The following is a 27,765-nucleotide window of genomic DNA, read 5'->3' on the forward strand; positions in this document are numbered from 1 at the left end:
TAAAGTGAGTCCCCCGTCTCCCACCTCGGACACAGAGGCACCCCTCCCGGTCACCCCTCCCGCCCTCTCCTGGGCGCTGCCCGGGTGGCCACAGGCCTCCTCCGGCCGCCTCACAGCCACTGGCCACACCTGCACACGGCAGGACTGTCATGCTGCCCCGCAGCGTAAAAGCATCAAAGTCGCCCACTGCCCACAGAAAAGGGCCAAACTTCTCAGCAAGAAATTCAAAACAAGGGGAAACACCACAGAATAATGGAAATAAAAGAGACTCTGACGGTGCAGTGTTCAAATCCTGTCTCTGTCACTTGTGCAAACACGTACGCTCATCTGTGTACAGGGGACAGCACCACTGACACGGACTCTGGTTCTCATGACCGTCGCCTCTCTCCAGGACTCCCAGTGGACCTTTCTCATCAGCTCTTAAGTACGCTCCCCCGTCTCCTCCCCCCCACCCCCCACCCAGGGACCGGCCCCCGCCAGCTGCCCGCCCGGCCCCCTCCTCACTCCCACGATACCTCAGTCCGCCCTCCAGGTCAGAAGGGCCTTGCACGTTCAGACAAGCATACTACCCCTCTCCCGAGGAAATGCCTGAGCATCCGACACTACGACCGTTCCCCCAGATGCTCCCGGAACACTTCCATGCGCACACTTGGTGTTTCTGAAATAGTCACTGTAGTAAAGACAAGTGCCGCCCAACAGCCATGCCACCAGCTGAGTGTCGACCCCGGAGCGGCCGGCACAGCGACAGACAGATCCCAAGAGGGAAACCGAGGGAGGCACTCAGGAGAGCAGGGGCTTCTCAGGCCTCAAGACCTCGCAGAGTTCAGACCTGCTGAAACCAATATACCCAAGAAACACTGTAGGTCACAGCACTGAGACTGGACCGAGGGGCAGTGCCTAAAAGAGAGGGTTTTCACATTGGAAAGGTTGGCTCCTGAGCCCTCATGGAGACCAGACGACCTTGAACGGAAACTAGCGATCGGCACTTACACCAAATGCCAAGGTTCCACGGGTTTTTCTTGCAGTGAGCATTCCCCGCAAGTCTGCCTTTCCAGAAACTCCCCATATTAACCTATTTTTCTTTGATTCACTTTTTCTAAAATAAAATGAAGAACAGTTCTGATTAGTTTAGGGTTCTTCAATTACCTGAGGTTTAATTTTATCTAAACACATTACCCACAGGTTGATATTAACCTCAGACAAGACCATAAACAAAATTGCTAACTGGTGTTTCATTCCTAATGTTAAAAATAATTGCATAGGGGCTTCCCTGGTGGCACAGCAGTTAAGAATCCACCTGCCGATGCAGGGGACACGGGTTCAAGCCCTGGTCCTGGAAGATCCCACATGCCGGGGAGCAACTAAGCCTGTGTGCCACAACAACTGAGCCTGCACGCTTTAGAGCCCGTGAGCCGCAACTACTGAAGCCCGTGCGCCTAGAGCCCGTGCTCCACAACAAGAAAAGCCACCGCAATGAGAAGCCCGTGCACCGCAAGGAAGAGTAGCCCCCGTTCGCCACAACTAGAGAAAGCCCGCGCGCAGCAACGGAGACCCAATGCAGCCAAAAATAAAATAAATAAAATAAATTAATTAAAAAATAATAACTGCATATTAAGAAACCCCCTTTTTTTTTTTTTTAATAAAGACATTTCAATATTAGTAACTGTTGATTTGGCCTAAATCTCAGGTATACAATACTAAAAATGTAGAATTTCAAAACAAACAGTAAACAACTTGAAACCGCTAGCACTGACAATGAAAATTATAAACAGAAGCCTAATTAACTAAGTTGGTAACTGCTCCTTGGCCACAGGACATAATTTTATCTAATCAGCTTTAGTTCTCTACCATGTCGTCGTGCCCAGGGCCTTCGCAAATAAGATGTGGCTCCTAGATCCTGAGTGCAGCCCTGCCAGGGTTCACCAAGGAAGGTAAGGAGGTACACCCCTCACTCCTTCAAAGCAATATGTAGGAGGCCCGACTGCGCCAACGTGCACTAATAACGCCAGCGTGGCCAGTGTCAGACAGTGCAGTGGCACACTGCCTGTCACTCCAACCTGCTGGACGATCAACCCCCCTTCCTGTTAGCTGCCTCTCCACAGGCCTGTCAAACTCTGACCTTGATTTTCAAGGAGAATTAGCTAGTGCGCCCATAACAAACCTTTCCAGAGATCTCACAGCTCAATCACGCTCTGCCTTGCTTGTGCAAGCCAAGGATTAACATGAAAGAAGCACCTCATTAAAACATTACTCTTCCTTTTCTGCTCTTGCTACTCCCCCAAACCCCAAACTCTCCAGTCAGACGTCTGTCCAGGTCTTCCCTGTTCTCCTGGGAAGACCCACACACCTCAGAACACCTGCTCTGCCCACTGCCTCACCAGCCATCACCTCAGTGATCCTCTGCAAACGGATGCACACTTCAAACAAAACACTAAGCGGAAACTCCCGTTTCAGATTCAGAACTACACTTTCAACAGGCTGTTATAACAAATCCAACCAAAATTGCAGCCAGCCTTTTTGTTAACAAAATTGGCATGCCGATTCTAAGCTTTATATGGCAATACAAAGGCCCCAAACCACCAAGAACTGTGAAAGAAGAGCAGAGCGGGAGGACACGCACGGCGAGACCTCCTGCAAAGCTGCAGTGAGCTCGGAAGTGCGGCCTGGCCTGAGGATGGACAGGCAGAGTCCAGAAACAGACCCCACGCAAGCAACTGGTTTTCAACAAACGTACTGAGACAGTACAACTGGGCATGACGTTGGGTATCTGTACCACATGGGCCACATAAAATATTCTATTTTTCTCATGAAAAAAGTTCACAGCTCAAAATTTGAAAAGCATAAAACAATGCGTATCCTCTGCAGCGGTAAGGCCCCCCCAGCACCCTGTCTCTAGACACCCAGTCCCCTCCCCTCGCCTCAGAGACTGGGGCTGATTTCCTGTTCTCTCCCAGGGATGCGTGAGCCGTAGCTGAGCAAACGCACACACATGTTCCCCGTCCTACGGAGCCGGCAGACCCTGCAGCTCGTCTGCACTCACTCCCACATGCCTCGCTGAGTGGCCCTTCCTCCTAAGTGCGCTCCTCTCTGTGGCCGCATGGAAGCATTTCATGCCACGAGTGCACCCCAGGGCCAGGCGCTGACCCTACACTGACAGATGTGTCAGCTTGTTCCCAAATCCTGGGCCTCGACACAACAGCACTTTAAAGTAAATTTCAGAGAGCTACTGTGCAGAGAAGAAAATTCAGTGTTAGCAAATAATAATGCAGAACCTTATAACTAACATTTTTAGTCAAAAGCTGAACAGAACTAGAGTTAAGGGAAAACACTCTCCCCTCAGTAGTTTACACCAAAATGCACACAAACCAACAAATACCTCCTTGCTTCCTTCTGTAAATGTGGGGGGATGGGGATCTCATACTCACCATTTTCTCAAGTAATATTTTAAGTGCTTACTGTGTGCCAAGCATTTAAATATTTCAACAAAAACTTTCATGTATAGGATAAAAATATAATTTAAGGTGGGGGCTGCCTCCATTAATGTCTTTCAAAAAGAAAACATACATTGACAAAACAAATAAAACTTTATGACACAAACAACTAGCAGAATATACCAGACACCAACTGGTTTAAAATGCAGTCACTGAAACTCTTGGAATTAAAACTGCTTTGTCTTTTTGTTGTTGAAAATAAATGGACTTATTTATTTCGTGTCTTAAGTAAGAAAACCTCTGTTCACCTTACCTTAGCAGCCCTCACAGCCTTAACTTTTAGCAGCATATCAACAAAAGCCACTCTCACTTTCTCCGAATTGTCATGGAGACAGAACTTTAACGCTGGCAAAAGTTGCTCTAATAACGGGTGGCTTAACTTATTATCCAAAATTATCGGCAGACACTACAAGAAAGGAGAAAGATAAACAGTTCAAAATTAGAACATAAACCACGAAAAGTTCAGGTAAGAAAAATTCAGTTCCATCTTTACTAAAACTACTAGTGAAATATACATACCCACAGAAAATAACTCTTTTCTAACCCTCTTCATATAAAAGGCCTATTTTAGTGAATTAGTGTGGCTTCAGTGCCTGATAATCAGCTCACCCCTGCTTCATTCAAACAAGATTGAAGCGGTTACGAAATAATTTTTCAGTGCTTTCTCTGAACTACACTTTAAAGGGTTTTATTAGAGTTGAAAGAAACCAGAGGACCCTGGTGGAGAGGCCCCAAAGCTGGAGTCCAAGAGTCCTTTTAGGTTCTCTTAACATCCCACAGATTCCCTGTATTTCCTGACTCGATGCTGCATGAAAACGAGGGGCACAGGGCCTGCAGGCCTGTCAGACGCGCTCCCGCACGGCTGTGCCCACACCTCACACGGGCGTCCGAGAGACCGGCCCAAGCTCAGACCAGACACGCACGTCTGAAGAGCTGACGCGCTCCACCACCTTCTCTTTCCAGCTGTTAGGATATACATTTTTAAGAGACTTTATATTTTAAAGATCACACTGAAATATTTACAGATGAGCTGATAAATGTCCTGGATTTGCTTCAAAGTAATGGTGTGTGGGGGGCGACGGATGCAGCTACAGTGAAACAAGAGTGGATGTACCCTGAGAACTGCTGAAACGGGATGATGGACAAAGAATATTTTTGTAGGCTCTTATTTAAAGTACATACAGTATACACAAAAAGCCCATTCTAATGTATAATAATGTTAAAAAATTTTAAATACATGCAGCTACTACTCTAAAATGCTATGCCCTCCCCCCAACACATACACTAAAAACTAGTATTATTTCAAGTAGTCTATTTTTTTTGAAAACACTTTTCCTTTGTTTTTTTAAAAGGTTACTTTGGATATACAACGAAAATGTAAATAATGCTATATTTATGGAGTAGGGCTATGGGTGATTTTTAAATTATTCTTTCTCTGTATTTGAGAACTATTCTACAATAAACAGGCATTGCTTATATAATTTAAAACCTTACCTTAAAGACAGAACAGCGCACGTCAGCAGAGCTCGTATCAAATGCCAGTTCCTCAGTCACTTTCTTGAGAAGATCAATAAGAATGGTCGGAGGCAACATCTCCCAGTATTTGGAAGTTATTTTACAAACACCAAGGATCCCTGTGGAACGGACCATCGGATAAGGATCTTCTAAAAGGCTCTATAAGTACAAGAGGGAAAGAGCCTTAATTATCTTAAATGAGTTTGCTTTTTATCAATATTGGCTTTACACGCGGGCACAGTGGGCAGTCACAACCGAACAGACGTTTCAAGTCATAGAGTCACACACAGACGTGGGGATCTGCAGTTCCTTGTCGTTTCTGCAGCCGAGTGTTTAAGGAGGACATCCAGACGCAGACGCAAGTGGTGCCTTACTTGCCAACCCCGTCTGCAGGACTCTGCTGACGGCAGGGCCCCCGCCACGGGCCCCGCCACGCAGAGGGACACTCAGGGACCTCAGTCAGTCCTGTGAGACACAACGTATTAAACCACTCTCATGAATTTCCAAAATGCTGTAATGCACTAAGCCCAGAATAAAGGGACCCTGCTTGTAAAGAACCGATCCAGGCAGCGGGCGTCCGGGGTTGCCAACAACGTGAGTGGCGACAACACCACGCAGCCCCGACGGACGGACACGACAGCCGTGGAGCATCTCAACACAACAGACGTGACCCCAGTCAACTCTCGGTTTAACCAACTTACGGGAAATACAAAGGGCAGAGGCACGTATCAGTGACAAGCAGGCTAGGTTCTGTGGGAAATGAGAGAATAATTGGGCTTCCTCAACAAAAACAAAAGCAAGCAAAATAGAAAGAACAAAAGAGAGAGGGAGCGGGAGTGACTGCTAAGTGGGAACTGATCGTCCAAGAGATGAACACACACTGGCCGACCACAACATGGGTCTCATCCGGACACAGACTCAAACAAAACTGGAAAAAACATCACTGAAATGTCACTGAAAAACAATGACTGGATATTTGATGACATCAAAGAATCACGATTCATCTTACTTTAGTTGTGCCAGTGGTAGGATTATGCTTTAAAAAAGGGTCCCCGTCTTTTAGGGACACCTACTGAAGTAATTAGAGTTGAAATGCTTGCTCAGATCTGCTTCAAAACAGGGGAGAAGAAACCAAGTGGGCCCAGGTCAGTATCACCGGGACTGTCTGGAGGCACAGGGGGTTCACTGTACAAGGCCCTCTACTGCTAAGTGTGAAACTTTCTAATTCAAAGTTTAAAAACAAAAATAACCCTTACTCCACGACTAGACCAAAAGAAGGCTGAGCTGGGGATGAGTAAGCACTTCCTTCCTCTCCTCCCCGGCGGTGTTGCAAACACCCAGGGGTCCCGCGGGAAAGAGCAAGCAAGGGGCCGCTCCACGTACCGCAGGGCAGAGGGCTGCAGGCGGACCCTGCTGAGCCCACACAGAGCTCAGGCCAGCCGCAGCTCAGGGCCAGGACTCGGCGGACACAGGGCAGCGTAAGCGACCTGCCGGGAAGGTCTCGAAACGGACGCTGGGGGCCAGGTGCACAGGAGAGCCAGCAATAACTCCAAAACCTCCACGAGAAAGAAGAAAGGAGAGGACGCCACGCAGCAGGAAAGACCCCTCCCTCCCCACCCGGGGACGGTGCGCACCAGCTGGCCTGTTCCTCACGCAGAGCCCCAGGGGAGCCCCGTCTGCTGACAAGCCCTGAGCACGGATGCAAAACCACGGGCAACTCAGCAGACAAGGAAGAAGCTACTAATACTCAGCTCTGCACAACCAGAGAAAAACCCATGTCAGCCACCAACTCAACCCAATCCTTTATTCAAAATAGGGATGGAAAAGTGAAGACGACAGGTCACTTGAGAAAACAAACAGCAAGGAAAAAAGATAAAATAAATAAAATAAAAAATAGAAGAGAACATTAGGAATTTACAGGTTTTAAGGCTTTTGTTTTCTATGAATTACTTCCAACATTATTCCTCAAAAATAACTCTGGATAATCACCTTGCAACACACAGTCCCACAGGAGTCAGGGCCCTCATCTGTGTCTCCAGTCAATCACTCTGTCACCAAGATGAGGGCACTTGACTTGTAAAGCGGTTTCTATGAGGAGAATCACTGCACCTCCCAAACCACAGGCATGCATGCAGGCCTCGATCTGCCACCTCCAACCAGGCCTCCCTCCACTCCAGCTGGAGAAACAGCAGAGCAGAAAGCGTGCAGGACACGGGGACAACGCTGCCCTCACTTCCTGGACTCCCCCCAGCCCGTCCACCCCACAGGACTCGCTGCCACCTACTCAGGCCCTGATCCAGCAGCGTCATGAACTCGCTGCCAACCCACAGGCCAGACTGGCCCATGCCTATCCCTGTGTGGTCCACAGGGCGTGAGCATGGTTTTTCACTTCTGAATGGTTGGAAAAAGGAATAATAGTCTGTGACACGAGACTATTACATGGAATTCACACTTTGGTGTCTGTGGATCGGTTTCATTGGAACAAGCCACCCCTGCTCCTCCCCGTACACGTGTGGCCGCCTTTGTGCCACAGCGGCAGATGGAAGAGCTGTGGCCCCGTGGCCCGCAGACCTAAAATCACTTCCGGCTGGTCCTCTACAGAAACAACTGCTCTTACCTACTACTGTTACGAACTTCACTACTGCATTGCCCTGCTTCCTAAAAGAAGTTAGGAACAAACAGACACTGGAAAGTAGAAAAGAAAAAGATTAAGAAGATTTCCTTTGTCTAAGATTCAAACCAATGGACTGAATTTCATGCTACAGCCGCAGAAAAAAATCAAAAGATAAAGAAAAACATCCTTCAAGTCTCAGATACCCTCGACACTAGAAAACAATACAGAATATTTTGGCAGTCCTGGAATAAAATGATTTTGAATACAAAATTCTCGACCTGGACAAACTGTAAACTGTCACAGAAAAATAAAGAACATTTTAGGGCTCAAACAGTTAGAGGCACCTGCCTCCCCAAGGACGCCCTGCGGCAAGGTAGGACCCACAGAGACTCCCTCGGCTCTCACACTCACTGGCTGCCATCACCCCCTCAACACGTTCACTGCACTCCCGAAGGCGATTCCAGGCTTCCAGAGGACCTGCTGCTTACACACGAGCCTCTCCCTGTCAGTTTTCATCCCAAACAAGACTTAGAGTGGAAACTCTGTTATTGCTGTTGTAAATCTGACAGTGACATCTCATTTTTCTGAGACTGTTTGTTGACTAAGTTTTGCTACTTGAAAAGCATAACCCTATTTCCACTAAGACATATGCAACTTTAAGAAATAACCATAACATCAATGTTTTCTACAACCTACCATTTTTTTAATTTAAAGGAATTACTTAGAATTTAATATTTCTTGTTCTGGAAAAAAAAAAACACTTGTGACTTCAACAATCCTTTACTGTTTTTCTTTCCTTAAACTCTAACAAAATAGCATGCAATAATTTTTATTTTTTAAATAGTTAATAAAACAAATACAAAACTCACAATGATTAATCCGAATATAGACTGCTCTGCGTTACAGAGGACTCTGTGCGACAGTTACAACCCTTTACATATTTTAATGTCCTTTTGTACAGTTATAACCACTGTCATCTTAGTGCTAGGGATTGAGCTAAATGCTTTATACACAAATTTTCACTGAAACCTCATCACAATCCTATAAAATATTATTCCCAGTTTTAAAGAAGAACCAGGACTAGAGAGAGGTTAAGTAATTTGAAAGAGATCAGACTTATTAAGTGGGAACTGGCGTTCAGAACAAAATGCCTGACCCCAGGCTAAATCACTGTGCAAACTGCCATCTGCGGGCTGACAGGTGACCCCAGTCCTGCAACGCCTTCCTCGTATACGGTCAGGTCAGCGGCTGGGGCCAAGCAATCACTGTGGGCAAGTAACACACCGGGTCCAACGTAGGAGGGGTGGTAGCTGGGCCACCGCCACACACTCCATCTTTGCAGGCAAATGCAGAGACTTAAACACTCAGGCAAAAACAGGTGGTTCATAGATTGGACACCTGCGTTAAAAAGAGCAAAAGTTTTTTTCATCGTTTAATGGCTAAAAGCTACCAAAATCTAGTTTTGGTTTGCCCAACAACATCTTTCCACAAAATTAACCATGATCCTCAAAGGGACTTGTAAATAAACATACATGTAGATGAGGCACACATGGCAAAATACTAATGACTTCATTTTAGGGGTGTGCGTGGCTGGGTGTTTATGCATGTATATGTGAATGCACGTATGTGAATGCATGTGAAGAGGTAAGTAGACACATACTCATAATACTATTATTTCAACTTTCTGCATGTCTGAGATTTTTCATAGGAGATCAGGAAACAAACAAACCAAAGGAAGTTTTTAGGACTGCTATGGGTAACCGTCATTACCATGGCATTTTTGCTATCACTGCCTAAAATGTTATTCTACTAACTAGGACAATGAGTAGTACTTCTTAGCTTGTGTCAGGAGACCCTGCAAATGTAAAGGGCGGTAGAGAAAGAAGCAGAGGCTCACACTCTCCCACCAGGTGAAAAGATTCGAGATACCCCTTGGAAATAAATGTCGCATCCTGATGTCCTAATGTCTCATTCGAAAAATCAGTCATCTGAAAAAAATCCATTGCAACAGGCATTACTTGCCTTAAAACATAACCAGTGTGTGTTTGTTCACAACGCTGCCACACAACTTTACAGCAGGCACTATCACCATGCCCGCTTCACAGATAAAGACAGAAAAGTCAGTGCCCAAACTTGCCCAAAGTTTCACAGCTATCAAACGAGGGATGGAACCAAACCCGGGGTCTGTCCTAACCACTGTTACACTGTCTCTCTGCTGGGGCAACAGGGATACACGTAAGACGCTTAAAACTACACACAATAAACGATCAGATGTTCTAAAGGAGACTGAGACGAAGAGGAAACAGACTATGAGTGCACACTGTCAAAGAAGGTACCAGGGAGAGAACGGATTTCCTTGAAGAATGTCAAGATCTGGAAAGCTTGCCATCTGGGGTCAGCACAGGGCAGTTACGGGGGGATGGCCAGGACCCACACGAGGCCCAGACAGAGCTGAAGGCTTAAGGAGCTCGACCACATGAAATACATACATAGAGTTCTTCAAATTGTTTCTGAATTTCGCTATCCATCTCAATGGCGTTAAAGTTTGGATCCCTAATAGGAAATGCTTCAACAAACAGCAGTGCAGCATTGGACCGGACTTCCGAGTTTCTGGCCTGGAATAGTTGAAAGAAGAGTTTCAGAATCCAAAGAAAGAGCTGACATTCAAAGCCTTCAGCGTAGAATTCCTAAAGTAATGCTTCTAGTGTCTCAATACAGACTTATTTACAAATTAAAGACAACTGTAACATTTAAACTAACCAAACTTGTGAGACCTTCCTTAAGTGAAGCTGAACTCCCAGCTCCATGTCGACAGATGGAGCTTGCTTCAAAGCCCATCTTGTGTCATTAAGAAACAGTGACCATCATGTCCCGCTCCCAACACCAGAGTCACCTGTGTTGAAAATTACCCGTGTGCTTGTTTGACCACTCCTCAGAGTGCTGTCATCTTGTCCCCCAGTCACCAGCAAGAGGTCCTGAGGACCAGGACGGTTCAGCCCAGCTCTGCCGGTTTACTTAGCATGACTACCCTCCTTCCAGCTGTGCAGTCCGCGCTAAACCAATTCAGATTCCCAGTTTAAGAAATGCTTTTAATAAAAGAATAAAATATTCACCCAAAATCTCACAGCATTCCCAGCCTCGAGTCTTACTTTTAGTGCCTTACTGCAATTCTGAATTACAGTATGTTAAGCTCAAAAGCATAATTAGCATTCTAAACAGAGAGAGACTATTTAAGAGGTGTACCTTTAATCCTCTCCAAAGGATGGGCTTATATAATCTGTAAAGCATCTCTTCCACTCCCTGCCGAACTTCCTTTTGACGATGAAAATAACTCAGCACCTAAGAGCCAAGAAAAGAAGAAAAGAATGGTAACAGTGGTGTTTTCAAAAAAGCATTTAAGATCCTACTTTGAGGAAACAACAGGGAGCATAGGCTGCACCTTATTCATAAGTCTTGACAATTCTTTCTAACAGGAACCACAGTGGAAAGACATGCTGACAGCAGGGAACATGGAAATCATGCAAAAGCCATCTATGGTGGAGAGATAGACCCACGGCCTTGGGCTGTACAAAGGTTTGGGTTCCAGCTTCTACTCTTCTACCAGTAGCCACAAAACCTCATAGAAAGTCACTTACACCTCTGACCTTCAGGGTCAAATGAAAAAGGAGTCAGCCTAAGTGGTTTCTACAACCCATTCTGGTTCTACAATGCACTGGCTACAACCGTCTTTTGTTTTAAGAACTTATATTGGGCATTCAAAAACAGGATATACAGTCAGCCCTTCATATCCACAGATTCTGCATCTGTGGATTCAACCAAGCCTGGATAGAAAATATTTGGAAAAAAAAAAACTTCCAGAAAGTTTCAAAGCAAAACTTGAATTTGCTGCTTACTAGCAACTATTTACATAATAGTTACATAGTATTTACACAGCATTTACACTGTATTAGTTACTGTAAGTAATCTAGAGATGATGTAAACTGTACGAGGATGTATAAGGCACTGGAGCATCCGTGCATTTGGTACTCAATCCCCCGCAGATCCCGAGGGGTGACTTTATCTCAAGCAGGTGTCACTGCCTAGGGATCCTGTCCAGTAGAAACTTAACTTAGATGTCAAGTTCATCCCCAAACTCATGGATAATCAGAAAACACACTGCTCTTTTAGCTCCATCCCTTTGTTCTCTTCTACCCCCTTTTTAACCAGCCAGAATCTTCCGGCAACTCTTCACAGACTCCTGTCCCCAACAACAATCAATGTTGCCTTTTTCCTTAATTCACAACTCTTGGAGCTAAAATTATATTAATGAAAAATGGAAAAAATTTTTAAATTAGGCTATAACACTACAGATTATACTTTAAGCAGACTTGAATCAGTTTTGCCCTAAAAGAACTACAATCTGGGGATTATTTTTTTCTGATTGTTAATTTTTCATTTAGGAGATTTTAGTCTATCATTTGTTTTTCTGTGTACAATATTAATTTGTTATCAATGGTATACTCACTTCATAGAAAGGTTTTAAACAGCTGTACTGAGATACAATTCACATACCATAAAAGTCACTCTTTTAAAGTGTATAGTTCAGTGGGTTTTAGTATATTCAGAGTTGTGCAACCATTACTACTACCTAATTTTAGAAGATTTTCATCAATGATATGAGGATTTCTTACTTTCAAATGACTCCTAAGGTATTTCCTGAAGCTTCTTTCAATAGAGCAATAAAATGACTTATCAGGTAAATTTGATATTTATCAAAAAAAGGATTTGAGAAAGAAGCTATAATGTGTTATAAGCAGTAGGAACAATTACTTGGAGTCCAGGAATACATTTCATTTGAAAAGTGAAATCTAATATTCTGCCTTTCAATTCCTTCTGTGCTTTTTTCCATAAATTTAACAAATGATGATACCTATACTTATAACACCTTAATCACTCACACTATCACAGCAGAAAATCAGGTATGAAAAAGTCTTTAGTTATTTGGTCCAAGAGTGAAACAACTACATCACACATCTGCACAGTTTAACATGACGCTATTCCTTACGATTAAATAGAATCTGAAATGCCAAATCATACACGTGAAGTAAGTGGCGCCAACTGTCCTACAGCTTATGAAGCACCTGGGATTGTGTGTGTGCTGGGGGGGTAGAAGGGGCATGTGGATATATTTATCTCTGGTTCTTTATCTTTGGATAATGCAAAGTAAATCATCAAAAATGTAAAAGAAATGTTTTTTGTCCATTCAAACTTAATATAATTAGTATATTTACATCCTACAAATAATAGTTTCACTATACAAAAAAGTAAAGAGGTAGTCTTTCTTCCCTTAGCTTGACACACAGTTGCCAAAACTAACAGAAAGCAAAGAAGGCGTCGCCCCTGGATTAGGACACTGCTCAACACCACAGACCAGACCTTCCAATTCCTTCTCCAGGATCGCTGTGATTAGCCAACTCCTATCAGTGTAATAACCACACTGGCAGCAGAGCCTTGTTTAGTCAGATCACGTACAACATGAGGATAAAATCCATATCCAAATTCTGAGACTACCTTTTAAAAATAAAATTGTATCAAGAGAAACTATCAAAACATTTATTCAATTTGGTTTGCAGAATACAAAGTGGAAATGTAGTGTATGAGAGTAAATAACAAAAAATAATCTTGAATAGCCTCTTTTTTTGAAAACAGTGGTAGTGGCAGTAAGGAAGTGATGATTCTATACATTTTTATGTGGAATAATTTAATTAAAGTTGTTTGAATAAAGTTCTGATGTCTTAACAGTAGACCTTTGTTTTCCTAATCAAAACTTTGGTGGCAGGGTAAAAGTCCCAGGTTCCAAGTATCAAGATTCTGAGAAATCCTTTTAACGGATGCCTGTGAAAGCTTAACAAAATTTCACAAAAACAACTATCTGAAAACAGAAAAGATGAGACCTGATTTTCAAAAGTGCTGTGAGAGTGTGGCTCACCTCGCGCACTCTGGTGTGCACCGGAGACTTCCGAGGAAGGTGGACCCCGTGGTACAAGAAGTCCTGGATGCAGCCGTTTTCGATGGCCTGCAACGACACCCCAACGCGAGAACTTGGGTGAGCGCATTCCCACAGATGGCAGGACAGGCAGTACAGCGGTTAGAGCACAAAAGGACCATCTGATCTGCTCATCTTCTATTTCATGAGGGAAAAAGCCTGGAGCCTTTCATCAGAGCTTTTCGACTTTAAGTCTACACCTCTTAGAATTCCTTTCATCTTCATATACCAAAGAGAACTTTTAGTTTCCTTTGTCTTATTTGATGAAATATCACATTTGTGCTAAATAGCAGGGCACTGGAGCCTGGTTCAAGCCAGACAGGGCTCAGAGACTGAGGGGGGCCGGGCAGCACCCTCTCCTGAGTCATCCTGATAATCTCAGAAGACTGGATATGTTCCAAGAGCCCCCCCAGAACTGACAATGAACTACCTCTACGGTGGGGGCCAGGATTCCAAACTGACTAAAACACCACCTTTCAGGGCTGCCACAGAGAGGGGCAGGGCAGGGGCGGGGATGTGGGCAGCTCCTCGTTCACGCCAGGACAGTGAAGGCCTGGTGTGTTAGCCTGCATTCTGCCTCCATACCCAGGATTCCATGGCTTTAGGGAAGGATATAAGGAAAACTTCCTACTAACATTTTTACCTCTTCTCCATGAACTTTGAACTGTCTGACTTGTGATGACGTAGGAGACACACGGCACTGCCAGTCAAGTGTCTGGGCCACAAAAGTTGACCCCTGAGAGCTAACTACCAGAACATGGACATCCTGCAACTGACCCAGGCTTTTCAACATTATCAATGGCAGACATTTTTTTTTTAAAGAAAAGAGGGAGGAACGCTCTAAGAGATTTAAATGCTGTAACAAGCAAATGCCATTGGGAGACTTGTTGGATCCTGACTCCAGAAAAAACTATAAAAAGACATTTTTTAAACAAAGCAGAGAAATTTAAATATGACCCAATTAATTTTTTAAATACCCAGGAATTATTGTTAATTTTGTGAAGTATGATAATGGCACTGTGTAACCATACTTTTTAGAGATGCATACTGAAGTACACAGAAATAAGGCGTCACGTCTGGAATTTGCTTTAAAAACTTGAAGGGACAGAGGGAAGAGAGGGAAGGGAGTGAAACTGAGAAGTACAAATTGCTAGTACTAATTTGGTACAGATCTAGTCAAAATTAAATTTTAAATTACAAACTCCTATTTTTTAAACCACTATTGGAGAAAAGGGGAACAAATACTCCTTCCTGTGAACAAGTTTCATGAAGTAATAAAGCAATGCAAAAAAATGCATAACAATGTCCCGGTTCTGCCATTTCCCCCCAAAATTATACACTGTAAAACTATTCTACAAGTTGTCAGCAGGGGAGTAGAAGTGGTAAGTTTTAGTTTTCTAGAAGTAGATGTCAGTGATAGACCCCAGTATAGTTAACCAAAGCTTAAGCTGGGCAGGAGAGCAGAGTGGGCAGAAATAAACTCCAAACATCCGGTGCTTAACCTCCCCTCTCCCCACCCCCACCAGTCCAGGGCCTGCTCCCCCAGGAGGAAAGACCCCTTTATGACTTAAGAGTAAAAATTTTACCCTCAGAAGGAAAAAAACACATCTAAGAACCTAGCATGAGAAAAACATAAGGGATATCAGACAAAGACACTTTCTTTTGATTTTTTTCCAAAAGAGCCTGTGAATGTTTAATTATGACTGTGAATTACACAGCCAGAATGTAGGTGTTATAGTCATTAAAGGTTAGCTGTATTCAAACACAAGTCTTTAAATTCTCAAATGATGTTGCTAAAGAGGTGGCCTGAGGGTCCCGAGGAGCACTGGCCAGAAGAAACAGAACGCAAGCCACAGACACAATTCTAAGCTTTCTAGAGGCCACATTAAAAACAGAAAAAGGTAAACTTATTTTAATAATATATTTTGTTTAGCCCAATATATCCAACACACTATCATTTCAACATGCAATCAGTATTCTTTTTTAAAAAACCACAAGATATTTTACATTCTTCTTTTTCCACACTGTCTTCCAAGTCTGGTGAGTTTCTTACATTTACAGCCCATCTCAGTTTGGACTGGCCATGTTTCAGAGGCCCGGCAGCCACCTGCGGCTGGGCACTACAGGTCTAGAGCTGCCAAAATGCCTGGGGCAAAAGTCTTGATTCCACTCAAACTACACGGCACAGTGAGTCACGGGCATCTTGAGGCTGTGCTCAGGCACGGATGTGACCCTGAGTGCACGTGGAGGGCGCTCACCATGGGCTTCAGCGCCACAGACAAGCATCAGCACAGGTTTCAAATGGCCCTGCTGTAGCTACTTATTTAGTAACCAGAACACAATAAAAATGTGTTAACATTTCACAAAATGAAAAGGAAATACCTCTAATATTTTCCCTGAAGCCTTTCTCCAAGCTCTGAAATAAACTTCTGCAATGTGTACCATCAAAGATCTAGAAGAAAAAATCAAAAAATTTTAATGCAAGTCAGAAGAATTATATTTTTAATGTGTATCATTTCAGGAACTCTCCTCTTCTAGGGAAGAAGAAACTGTTTTGGACTAGTGCTTTGCAAAGCAGAGATATGTTATCCACCTGCAGCAGAAAGTAGAAAACAAAAGTCTGGAGAAGGAGGACTGAAATGTCAAACCATTTCTTCCTTCTCAGTCAGGCTTCCCCAGAACTTTACTATTTCCTATAAAACTATGACACATAGCCCAGAACCAAATTCTTAAGTAAAAAACCTTTAAATGTAAGTACACTTTTTGACTTGGAAGTCATCTTGGACTTTCCAGACTAATTCGCTCAGGTACAGGGAGCCCTAAAATACCAGGGCTGACTTAGAATCATAATTAGGAAAATCTGCTGGTTCAACCCAAATATTCTGCAAATGAGGGAACAGGAGAAAGTATTCTAGTAAACAATCAGAGATCCAGAATCACATCCCAGCTCAGTACTTATACAGCTGCCTGACGTAACCAGGCCCACCTCAAGAGTTTGAGGATTTGTTTTTTTTTTTTTTTTTAGATTCCATATATATGTGTTAGCATACGGTATTTGTTTTTCTCTTTCTGACTTCACTTCACTCTGTATGACAGTCTCTAGGTCCATCCACCTCACTACAAACAACTCAATTTCGTTTCTTTTTATGGCTGAGTAATATTCCATTGTATATATGTGCCACATCTTCTTTATCCATTCATCTGTCAATGGACACTTAGGTTGCTTCCACGTCCTGGCTATTGTAAGTAGTGCTGCAATGCACATTGTGATACATGACTCTTTTTGAATTATGGTTTTCTCAGGGTATATGCCCAGTAGTGGGATTGCTGGGTCGTTGGGTAGTTCTAATTTTAGTTTTTTAAGGAATCGCCGTACTGTTCTCCATAGTGGCTGTATCAATTTACATTCCCACCAACAGTGCAAGAAGGTTTCCTTTTCTCCACACCCTGTCCAGCATTTATTGTTTGTAGATTTTTTTTTTTTTTAATTATTTTACTTCATTTATTTTTGGCTGCATTGGGTCTTTGTTGCTGTGCGCGGGCTTTCTCTAGTTGTGGCGAGCGGGGGCTACTCTTTGTTGCAGTGTGCGGGCTTCTCATTGCAGTGGCTTCTCTTGTTGTGGAGCACGGGCTCTAGGCGCACGGGCTTCAGTAGCTGTGGCACATGGGCTCAGTAGTTGTGGCTCGTGGGCTCTAGAGCGCAGGCTCAGTAGTTGTGGCACACGGGCTTAGTGGCTCCGCGACATGTGGGATCTTCCCGGACCAGGGCTTGAACCCGTGTCCCCTGCACTGGCAGGTGGATTCTTAACCACTGCGCCACCAGGGAAGTCCGTTTGTAGATTTTTTGATGATGGCCATTCTGACTGGTGTGAGGTGATACCTCACTGTAGTTTTGATTTGCATTTCTCTAATGATTAGTGATGTTGAGCATCCTTTCGTGTGTTTGTTGGCAATCTGTAAAAAATATGGAACGCTTCACGAATTTGGGTGTCATCCTTGCACAGGGGCCATGCTAATCTTCTCTGTATCGTTTCAATTTTAGTATATGTGCTGCCAAAGCAAACACAAGGATTCGGTTTTATAAATTTATTTATTTTTATTTTAGTCTGTGTTGGGTCTTCGTTTCTGTGCGAGGTCTTTCTCTAGTTGCGGCAAGCGGGGGCCACTCTTCATCGCGGTGCGCGGGCCTCTCACTGTCGCGGCCTCTCTTGTTGCGGAGCACAGGCTCCAGACGCGCAGGCTCAGCAGTTGTGGCTCACAGGCCCAGCCGCTCCACAGCATGTGGGATCTTCCCGGACCGGGGCACGAACCCGTGTCCCCTGCATTGGCAGGCGGAATCCCAACCACTGCGCCACCAGGGAAGCCCAAGGATTCGGTTTTAAAATGCAGCCTCGGGCTTCCCTGGTGGTGCAGTGGTTAAGAATCTGCCTGCCAGTGCAGGGGACACGGGTTTGAGCCCTAGTCTGGGAAGACCTCACATGCCGTGGAGCAAATAAGCCCGTGCACCACAACTACTGAGCCTGCGCTCTAGAGCCCAAGAGCCACAACTACTGAGCCCGTGTGCTGCAACTACTGAAGCCTATGTGCCTAGAGCCCGTGCTCCGCAACAAGAAAAGCCACCACAATGAGAAGCCCGTGCACCACAACAAAGAGTAGCCCCCGCTCGCCGCAACTAGAGAAAGCCCATGCGCAGCAATGAAGACCCAACGCAGCCATTAATTAATTAATTAATTAATTAATTAATTAATTAATAAAATGCAGCCTCCTTCAGCCCCGGAGCAGATTAAGTACTTGGCCGTGAATCCAGCAGATAGCTCCAAATGCTGTCAGGGCCCAGAGGCTGGGAGCTCGGGCAAGAGCATGCTTCCAAGCCCCTTCCCCAAGGACTCTTCCCACCAACCACATAGCTTAGTCCACGGGAAATCGCACCGTGCACATTACATCCAAAGGTATCAGAAGTACTAGTGACATGGGCTTTACTATGACTGAAGCTGAAATTTAACTGGTAAATAATTTGACTATTTAAAGAACTACCACAAAGTAAAATCTTAATTTCAGTGTCACTACGGAAAAAAAATGGTTTCCTATAGCAAGGGAAAAAAATATCCAGTGATACAACAGTACATAATAAATAACAGTTGAAGAGATAATTTTCACAGCTTCTAATACATTAATATAATTTAAAAGTCAGGTCACATAGAAACTTTTAAAACCACACTAAGCACAAAATATTACTTACCCTTAATACTTACTTTTGTAATCCTTGTAACTGGTTTTTAATGGTCCCATGGATCATTTTAATGAAATTTATATTCCAGTTGAAGAGAGAACTAAGAAATCTTCTTCCCTATAAATTGAAAAAGTAGGATATAATGTTAAAATTGCAACCAAATAAAAAGTTCCCAGGAACTAAAAAACAAACATTCTTTGAAAGCGTAGTAACACTAAAGTTTGCTACACCCAGCAAGGAAGCATCCATACTTCTAAGTTAGAATCTACACACTGAAGCTGCACTCGAGCACAGTGCTTCGGGCGGCAGCCCCGTGTGGGGACGGCGGCGGGAGCCTCGGAGGGACCGAGCTGGGCAGCAGCAGCAGGTGGGAGGCTCCCCGTGGAGGGCGGAGCAGCAGGCACCTCTGAGCTACTCCTGTCCGACCACACGGTGACCCAGAAAGCTACCCCACAGCCCAGCAGGCAAGTTAAATGATGCACCAGCACTTCACTCTGGCTCTGTCCTGATGTCTCCACAACCTAAAATCAAAGAATGCTTGAAATCTAGCATCTTGGGGTGGGAATGGAACTGAACATCCCTTCATTTCATCTTTTATAAAAGACAAAACTGAGGGCTTGTGAAGTTAAGAGGCTAAGTATTTGCCAAGGTAGAATTTTCAAATACATATAGTCCCCATATATTATATGTAATTATAAATGTCATACATATATCATGTAATATTAATTTTTATGCATACTACTAGATTACACATGTGAACCTAAACAGCAAGATTATATTTACTCTCTACAGGGGGCATAAAATACATCTGCCCAGAGTTTCCCTGTGAAGGGCACCATCACCTCCTCACTGCTTACCAGCACACCAGTGTCTGGAGTCCTACAGACACGCAACACACTTTGATACAAAAGGCAGGGTAACCATGCTTGCAACAGGTAAGTTTTTTAAAAAATATTTACTGGGACTTCCCTGGCAGTCCAGTGGTTAGGACTCTGCGCTCCCAATGCAGGGGGCACAGGTTCGATCCCCGGTCGGGGAACTAGATCCCACATGCATGCCGCAACTAAAGAGCCCACATGTGGCAATGAAGATCCCGCCTGCGGCAACTAAGACCCAGTGCAGCCAAATAAATTTAAAAAAATAAACAAACAAGTATTTACTGGAAGTAACTTGCCAGTAGAGTATAGAAGAGATTTACTGTTTACCAAGAATGACTGGAAACTGACATGACCAAATTAATGACTGACTAGGAAACTAAGTTTAGATATCTTAAATTCAAAAGAGCACATCAATTTAAAAAAAGAGAGAGCTTTAAGACACACACGTGTATATTTATGTCTACACCTGCACATACATATGTGTGAGACAAGCACGCTTCATCCACTGCTATGTATAAGTCAATATAAATAAAGTGTATTTATCTGAATCCACTCTTAACTTCTTTACTCTCCCAAATTTTACAACAACCCTGGGATACTCAGGGCAGAGGCCATGCATCCAGCGTCTTCCCAACAATGATGATGGGAGAGTAGCAAGAACACAGTCAGGGCACTTCCTGCCCTGCAGGCACTAAAAGCTCTATGAATGGCCTCGTGTGCCGCTCAGGGGAATCCTGGGAAAGGGCACCTGCTGTTCCTATTTTACAGAAGGAAATACTGAGATTGAAAGGAGTGTGATCAAGGTCACCACCTACTCAGTGGACAAACAGGGGTCTGAACACAGCCTTTCTGACCCCGAGAGCTGAAGGTCTTGGCCAGTGTGGCCAGTCATCCGGTACAGCCCTTTAACCTCGCCAGCAGAGACTGTGCGTGGGGAGTGGGCAAACTGGAGTCAAATCCTTCACTCCCCTGGCCAGCTGTAAGGGTGAAACCTTGAGCAAACTCTTCATTTAGGGTCCCCCCCTCCTCTGGGAGGTCCTTCCCCACACATCCTTCGGGGGGGGTGACAACTGCCTCCTTTTGCCTCCAATCAGGTCTGCCAGGCCACAAATAATCAGAAGAAGGCTACATTCTATAATAAAAAGAAATGTGCTTTGCATCCCCGGCATGGAGATACAGTCAATCTACAACAACTACAGAAAACTCCTAAGACAACGGACCAACGTGTCCAAGAGAACCAGACAAGCCACTCTGCAATTTTTAATCCTCTGGTAGCCACATTAATAAAAGCAAAAAAGATTAAATTAACTTTAATAATATATTTGTATAGTCCAATATATCCAAAATACCATTTAAATATGTAATAAATATATAAAAATTATTAGTGGGATATTTAACATTCTTTTCGCGTATTAAGTTTCAAATCCGTGTGTAGTTTTCACTCAAGGCCACAACTGGACTGGCCATATTTAATGAGCTTGCTCAATAGTCACATGTGGGAGTGACCACCAGTGGACAATGTAGCACTGGGCCAGAAGCCTCTCTTTGGATTTATTGGATGGGTAGGAAAATGAAACCAAGAATACTGTGTGATGATGGTTTTGAGTTATATGCCAATTAACCTGGAATTAGGGCAGAGGGTCAGATCCACGGGGAAGTGCTTGCTCAACCTTATTTTTATTCATTTTTAATTTAAAATGCAATCATGGTTCCCCCAGGATTCACACAGCCACCTGTTACCTTCTGATTTAATGATGAAATACGCAAGGACTTGGAAAACGTTTGCTTAACACTGCCATGCAGTAAAAATGAATTGCAAAAAATATAATAGCTCTTGATAGTTAAGCTGACTCTTTTATTAATACACTGAGCAAGATGCAAACAGCAAACACATGAACTTAAGAAAAACTTCCATTAAAAAGCAGTTCACAAACACACCAAAAAAGAAAAACCATTTACCTCTTCTTTTCTGATATAATTAACATTTATGAAGCACTCAAGCAGCATGTCTTCAATTTCTCTACTTTCCTCCAAATCATAATCGAAGCAATATAAAGCTCGATGGATACGCCATAGCCGACAGATGTCGGCACCCTGGGAATGACATGAAAAGAAAAACGTCTGAGTTTTTCTTTTATAAAGGGTAAGGTCACATTTCAAAATATGATACTATTTTATATATATCATCAAAAAAAAGAAATAATGCCAAGAGAAAACATCTTAAAATTTGCAAATGGAGCTCTAGAGAACACTTTCTTAAAACCTAGGCAAAAGCAAGCAGAGATGTTGATAGACAGAGCTGTTCACCAGTTTTGTGCGACGAGCATGAGTCTATGCCGACCAGTGTGGAGTATCAGCCACGTCGGGCTACGGAGCAACTGACGCGGGACCGGTGCCACCGAGGAAACAAACCTCTAACTTTCTTAACTTGAAATGTAAATGGCCCTGTGTGGATAGCGGCTACTGTGGTAAAGGCACAGGTGTAGAACACAAGGAAGACGTTAAATAGGGTCTTGATTTAAAAGCTGAACAAAAAGGGCAGTGAAAATGGATTTTAAAAAGGCAAACCAGTGATGGCTTAAAGCTAAGTTCTGACACAAACAAGGATTTTTCAAATCACTCCTATGGCCAGCAGAGAAAGTCAGAGCACTAGCTGAGGACATAGCCAAAAAGGTTCTTTTCTGCCATAAAACTGACTGCTCCTGGGAGGCCACAGTGAGACGGACTCTCCCACGGGTGGTAAGAACGTGACCAGCTGTGAGCTTTATAGAAAGCTGTTGGCAATGTGTACCAAGAGCTCCAAGTTCAAACCCACTGACCTACAAATCTCACTTTGTAGGTACCTTTGTAGGAACCTGTGACAAGTAAGTAAAGATGTGAGGGGGGCGGTCAAAGAGAAATCCCCAAAGATCCCTAGAATCACAAGGGTCACCTTGGCTGTGGGATTATGGACAATTTTTCTCTTCCTCATTTTCCCTCTTCTTCATTTGCCCAATTTTCTAAGATGAACATAAGTATCTGCCGTTGTTTGATCAGGGAAAAATACTGCTCTTTTTCTGGATTTCTGAATTGTATACCAAAGACTGAAACTGAAGGATGAGAAACAGCCCAAGTTACACCCAACCCTCACCATGCCCTCTGTTGGCCCCGCCGAAGCTTCCTCAGGCCTGGGCTGCAGTCCACAGCCTCACCCTGGCTGCCCTCCTGCCCAGCGCCCCCTCGGGTCTGCAGGCCCTCCCTGACCATCCCACCCCCTTCTGTCCTTCCCTGAGCAATTCCCACCATGGGGACAGCCTCTCAAAGGCCACATACCGAGGAAGATGGGGAGAAAGCCTGCGTACGACCACGCGTGGAGCCTCTGCCCACCCTCGACTGCCCACCTCTGAATATCCTCCAGTGCAAAACCCTAACTGAAAGCCACTGGGCCAGGCCTCTCGCAAGCAAACACAATTACTAACTGGTATAAACACCTGCACTTTCAAGTAACACGCAGCATGTACTTTAGAAAGCGAACATACTGTTTTCGTCTTGAGACTTCTCCTCAGCAGCATGACGAAAGCAGTCTTCCCCATGTCCTCCTTGGCGGGCAGGCCTCTCTCCCACCACATCACACACAGATCCTGGATGGAGCCCTGGAGCTCTCGTTCAGAGTCAGGTAGCGCGTACAAAACACCTACAATGGAGCAGTCATCGCGCGATGAGTAAAGTGAACCAGAGTTAGTCCATATTCAACCGTGTAGAGCACGATGACTTCAAAGGTCTGCCAAGCAAATACTAGTTTATGTTTAACTTGCCAAAGACTTGTACACATTATTTATGGGATACAAATGGTGTTAATTAAAAAATTGTTTTCCACTGTTATAAAAGCAGACCCAATAGAACCGAGAATTTTAGAACTGGAAGACCCAGAGAGGGCCTATTGTCCAAACTCCTCATCTACAAGAGGCAGACACTGGGCTCCAAATCCGAGTGTAGCGACACCCAGGGCAACACTCAGCAGCAGGGCAAGGCCCGGCCTAGTGACCAGCAACACACTACAACCATCCCTCAGTTCGTGGGCCTCAAGTTCTGGCTCACTGGTGAAAAATAGTAAGAGCAACTATTATAATGAATACAAAAGCTATAGTACTGTTATTAACAGAAGAGCTCAAGAACTAATTTAAAATACTGATAATGTGCTCATAACTGTAATCCACAGACATCCGAATGCCATTACTCTGATGTAAAATTCCTGAATTAGTGGGGACTGATGCACAATATTAGCACTCCTCATTTTATAAAGCATGTAGGGAGACTGAAGATAAACTGGTGGTAACACCCACAAGCATTTGGGAGCTACTTTCATACTGATTAGGGTAACTTCTTAATAAGACACATTATTTCAACACAAGAATTCTTAATAAAACAGCATACTAAACAGATACATAAACCAAGTGATGCTGAGAATCTGTCACATGGAACTAATCAGATTCACACAGTAGAGGTGAGGGTACTTGGGATATTTTTCTTAAAGAACATTACTAAAAGTTACTTTTGCATCTTTTATATCTATAATTTTACACATATAACATTACATAATCAGATCTTCTCATTAATTCAGACTAGTGTTCCCACTAAATTAATAACTACAATTTTACAGTTTAGTTAAAATTTGAAAAGTACCATGATATAAATATTAGTATAGTAAAACTCCCCTAAGAGTCAACAATTATTCCTCAGGTCATGTTCATAACATACTTAAAGAAAAAAGTGCAATGTCACAAATGCTGGGCTAACTTGAAATGTCTGGCAGTAATCACTAGCTGAGAAATTTATAATCAGACTGCTTCCCCTTTATCAGCTCTTATCCTTGGTCCTGAAGGTCAAATAAGACATCTCTAAAAGCCCCTAAACAGCAGTCAGTTGCTCAGTAACGCACATTTTCACCATGTGAACCATTTATATGTGGCTTACATTAAATAATTACTCAGGATAGCCCCTAAAAGAATGCTCTTTTGCTCATTTTTTTTTTAGCTGAAGTACAAGAGCTTGACTGCAAAGTTCTGCTTCTCCCCTGCTGAGGGCTCCCTTGTACCAAGTGTCACTCAGACACCACTCATACACACCCCACATTATAGCTGAGTCAACTTACCATTTAATATAACAGCACACTCCAGTAAGGCTTCATAATTCTCACTTTCATTTATAACAGACACAGAAGCAAGAATCACAGATGTAATTGCATGAATTATTTCTATGTTTTTTTTCTATAAATGAAAAAGAATCAGAGTACAAGTAAATTAAAATCAACTTAAAATTTAATTTTTAAATGTAAAAGAAAATCAAGCCACATTTGACATTTATTCTAAAAAGTGAATTAAAGCTGAACACAAGTCAGCAGTCTGAAACAGCAACATTGAATACTAGATTAATGGTGGTAGGATCAGAAAAGGGTATAACTACATTAAACAGACTTCTGATATTCTTGACTTCTACCTTTAAATTTTTCCTTAACTTAAAATTCAATTATACACAAAAAACAATTATTTTTTAACAAAGAAAAAGGAAATTGATTTTTGCAAGACCGGTGCTACCATTTTTGACCCCTGCTCTGTTTCCATATTGCCTTCACCGGGGGCTTCCACTGGCTGCCAGCCGTCCACCGGGCTCTCCACCAACACATCCGTTAATAAATTCTTGAGTCTTTGCCATAGCTCTTCTTTCTGTTTCCTTGACAATTCATCTAGCAATTCACTTAAGTTGAAAGGGTCAGAAGCATCTTTCTGCAAAATAAATAGCAACTGTTACATTCCAAATACAAAAGATTAGTTCTATCCTTGGCGAAAAGTTTATGCACTAACTTAGAAGCTCAAGAGTTTGGCTGTAGTTTTCAAAGTCCATTCTTAAAAGGGAAAAGTAAAGGGGTTATCAGACAGAAAGTAGCAGATCCCTCCTCCCCCTAGCCAGTCTTGCTAAACTAATCTTCACCCACCTAGCAAAAACCCTCCCTGAAATCAATCCATCCAGATGTCCACCATCTCCAGGTCTATAATTAGGTTACAAAAGTATGCTAGAGCTAAAGTAATAACAAAAGCAACAACGATAATAAGACATCCACGCCAAGGACTGCATGCTAAGTTTCTGGTCTCCAACCTAACTTGGGCCATGACTTTGTCCCTGAATCCAATCTGGTACAATCTGAGCACCGAAATAGCGACAGTAAGGGATAATAACCCTTTGAACAAGATAAGAATCAACGAGGCCATACTGATAATAGCAATGAATAAATACAGAAGCAATATGGGATTGGGAAATCACAATTTTGTACCTATCATAGTAATAATCGATTCAGGCAAGAATCGTCAACTACTTCTACCCAGTGAGGAGGTCATAACACCACTTACGTACGCAGTTCCTCCAAAACGCATAAATAAACTTAACCACATCAGCAAACAAGGGCAAAGGAAGGACAGACCACGGAACTGCTGCCCGCACTTCTCAAGACCGTCAGTCATGAAAAGGGATGCTGTGAAACTCTCTGGATTAAAGAGACCAGCAAGTCAAGACAGCGGAGCACAGAGCGTGATACGGGACTGGGCAAAAAGATCCGCAAACACCCTGCAGGTGACCATCCAGCTCCCTCTTTGAAGGTTTTACTGTGACTCTACAGGAGAGTGTCTATGTTCTAGGAACACCCAGGGAAATACTGAGGGATAATGAGACATGGCCTGCAACTGACTCTCCAATGATGCAAAAAGAATACGGGAAGACTAAGAACGCTGGAGAGGAGGGGCAGGCGGGAACTGGCAGGGCGGCTCACTAGGCAAGGGGCGGGGCAGCCCCCCAGGGCCCTCCAAGGCCACTTCTCCATCCTAATCCTACCAGCCTCCTCTCGCAGGACGCTCACCCAAGCTGTTCAAGGGTCTTTGTCTTTCCCTTTTGTCCAGAATTCTCTCCCGGAGTCTCCACGCAGCCCATTCAGATCCCTGATAAAACTACCCTGTCCCTCCCCACCCTTGCCCCAGCTTAGCCCTTAGCCTGCTGTAGTTTCACGCCTGAATCCACCACAACCCGGGAGATAACTGAGGACAAAAAGGATGTCTTCCTCACTGTGCCACGCACGTAGCAAGAGGTCAGTAAAGACTTAAGTAATTAGAAGCACACTGCATTACACCACTTACCATCCTTACAGCAACCCTCTTAAAAGAAAGGAGGGAACACCATTTGGGAGTAGTTGCCCATCAGCGGTCTATCTGAGTACAGTTTTCTGTTACTTTTTTAAATAAACCTTGGTCCCTACGGATTCACTGAGATGACTATATTTCATTTGTGGATATAATGATTTTAGGAAAATGTCTTACATTAACGATCACAAACACAATAAAGCTAAACATAAAACTTACATCAAGTTGAATGAATTGCAAAAATTCTCCAATCAGCTCCTTAGACACTGCTTGTACAAATGTCTCACGTTTTTCCATGGCAGATCAAACTGTTTTTCATATGGCATTTATTCTGTAACCCTAGTAAAAAACACAATCATATTGAAACTTGCATTTGCAAATATACCTTTTCCTACAAGATGTAATTTGGTACATTAGTTAGTATCCAAAACTGCAAGAAAATCCCTGTACCACCTATGATAGACAGTTTCTAACAATATTCTGACATAAACAAGTTACAATATCTAAAAAAGAACTTCCTTACCAAGGGAGAAAGGGGAGGGAGGGGTAAACTGGGAGATTGGGAGTGATATATACACACTACTATGTATAAAACAGATAACTAATAAGAACCTACTGTATAGCACAGGGAACTCTACTCAGTACTCTGTAATGACCTATATGGGAACAGAATCTAAAGAAGAGTGGACATGTGTATACGTATAGCTGATTCACTTTGCTGTACAGCAGAAACTAACACAACATTGTAAATCAATTATACTGCAATAAAAATTAATTTAAAAAAATAAATAAAAATAACTTCCCTATTTTCTTTACTGAGAATAGTATCAACATAACATCATGTTTCTA

General features: G+C 43.4%; 1 protein-coding gene and 1 non-coding gene across 3 annotated transcripts in view; both read right to left on the reverse strand.

Annotated features, from left to right (window-relative positions):
• The window catches only part of NCAPG2 (non-SMC condensin II complex subunit G2), a 61,024-nt gene that overhangs the window by 29,974 nt on the left and 3,285 nt on the right, over positions 1-27,765 (reverse strand). For both annotated transcript variants that reach the window (XM_068549780.1, XM_068549779.1), the window contains exons 2-13: positions 27,136-27,255; positions 25,327-25,515; positions 24,885-24,999; positions 23,272-23,426; positions 21,713-21,847; positions 18,898-18,992; positions 16,028-16,097; positions 13,589-13,675; positions 10,864-10,959; positions 10,110-10,235; positions 4,986-5,165; positions 3,745-3,897 (exon numbers count right to left, since the gene is read on the reverse strand). In XM_068549780.1, coding sequence (XP_068405881.1) covers positions 3,745-3,897; positions 4,986-5,165; positions 10,110-10,235; positions 10,864-10,959; positions 13,589-13,675; positions 16,028-16,097; positions 18,898-18,992; positions 21,713-21,847; positions 23,272-23,426; positions 24,885-24,999; positions 25,327-25,515; positions 27,136-27,213 — 1,479 coding nt within the window. In that variant the 5' untranslated portion in view covers positions 27,214-27,255. The remainder of the gene's footprint in view (positions 1-3,744; positions 3,898-4,985; positions 5,166-10,109; positions 10,236-10,863; positions 10,960-13,588; positions 13,676-16,027; positions 16,098-18,897; positions 18,993-21,712; positions 21,848-23,271; positions 23,427-24,884; positions 25,000-25,326; positions 25,516-27,135; positions 27,256-27,765) is intronic.
• LOC137768957 (U6 spliceosomal RNA) lies at positions 17,605-17,711 on the reverse strand. Its single transcript, XR_011074876.1, has one exon. It is a non-coding gene; the product is annotated as a U6 spliceosomal RNA (small nuclear RNA).

The sequence above is a fragment of the Eschrichtius robustus genome, chromosome 8, assembly GCF_028021215.1.
Source record: "Eschrichtius robustus isolate mEscRob2 chromosome 8, mEscRob2.pri, whole genome shotgun sequence".
Lineage (NCBI taxonomy): Eukaryota > Metazoa > Chordata > Mammalia > Artiodactyla > Eschrichtiidae > Eschrichtius > Eschrichtius robustus.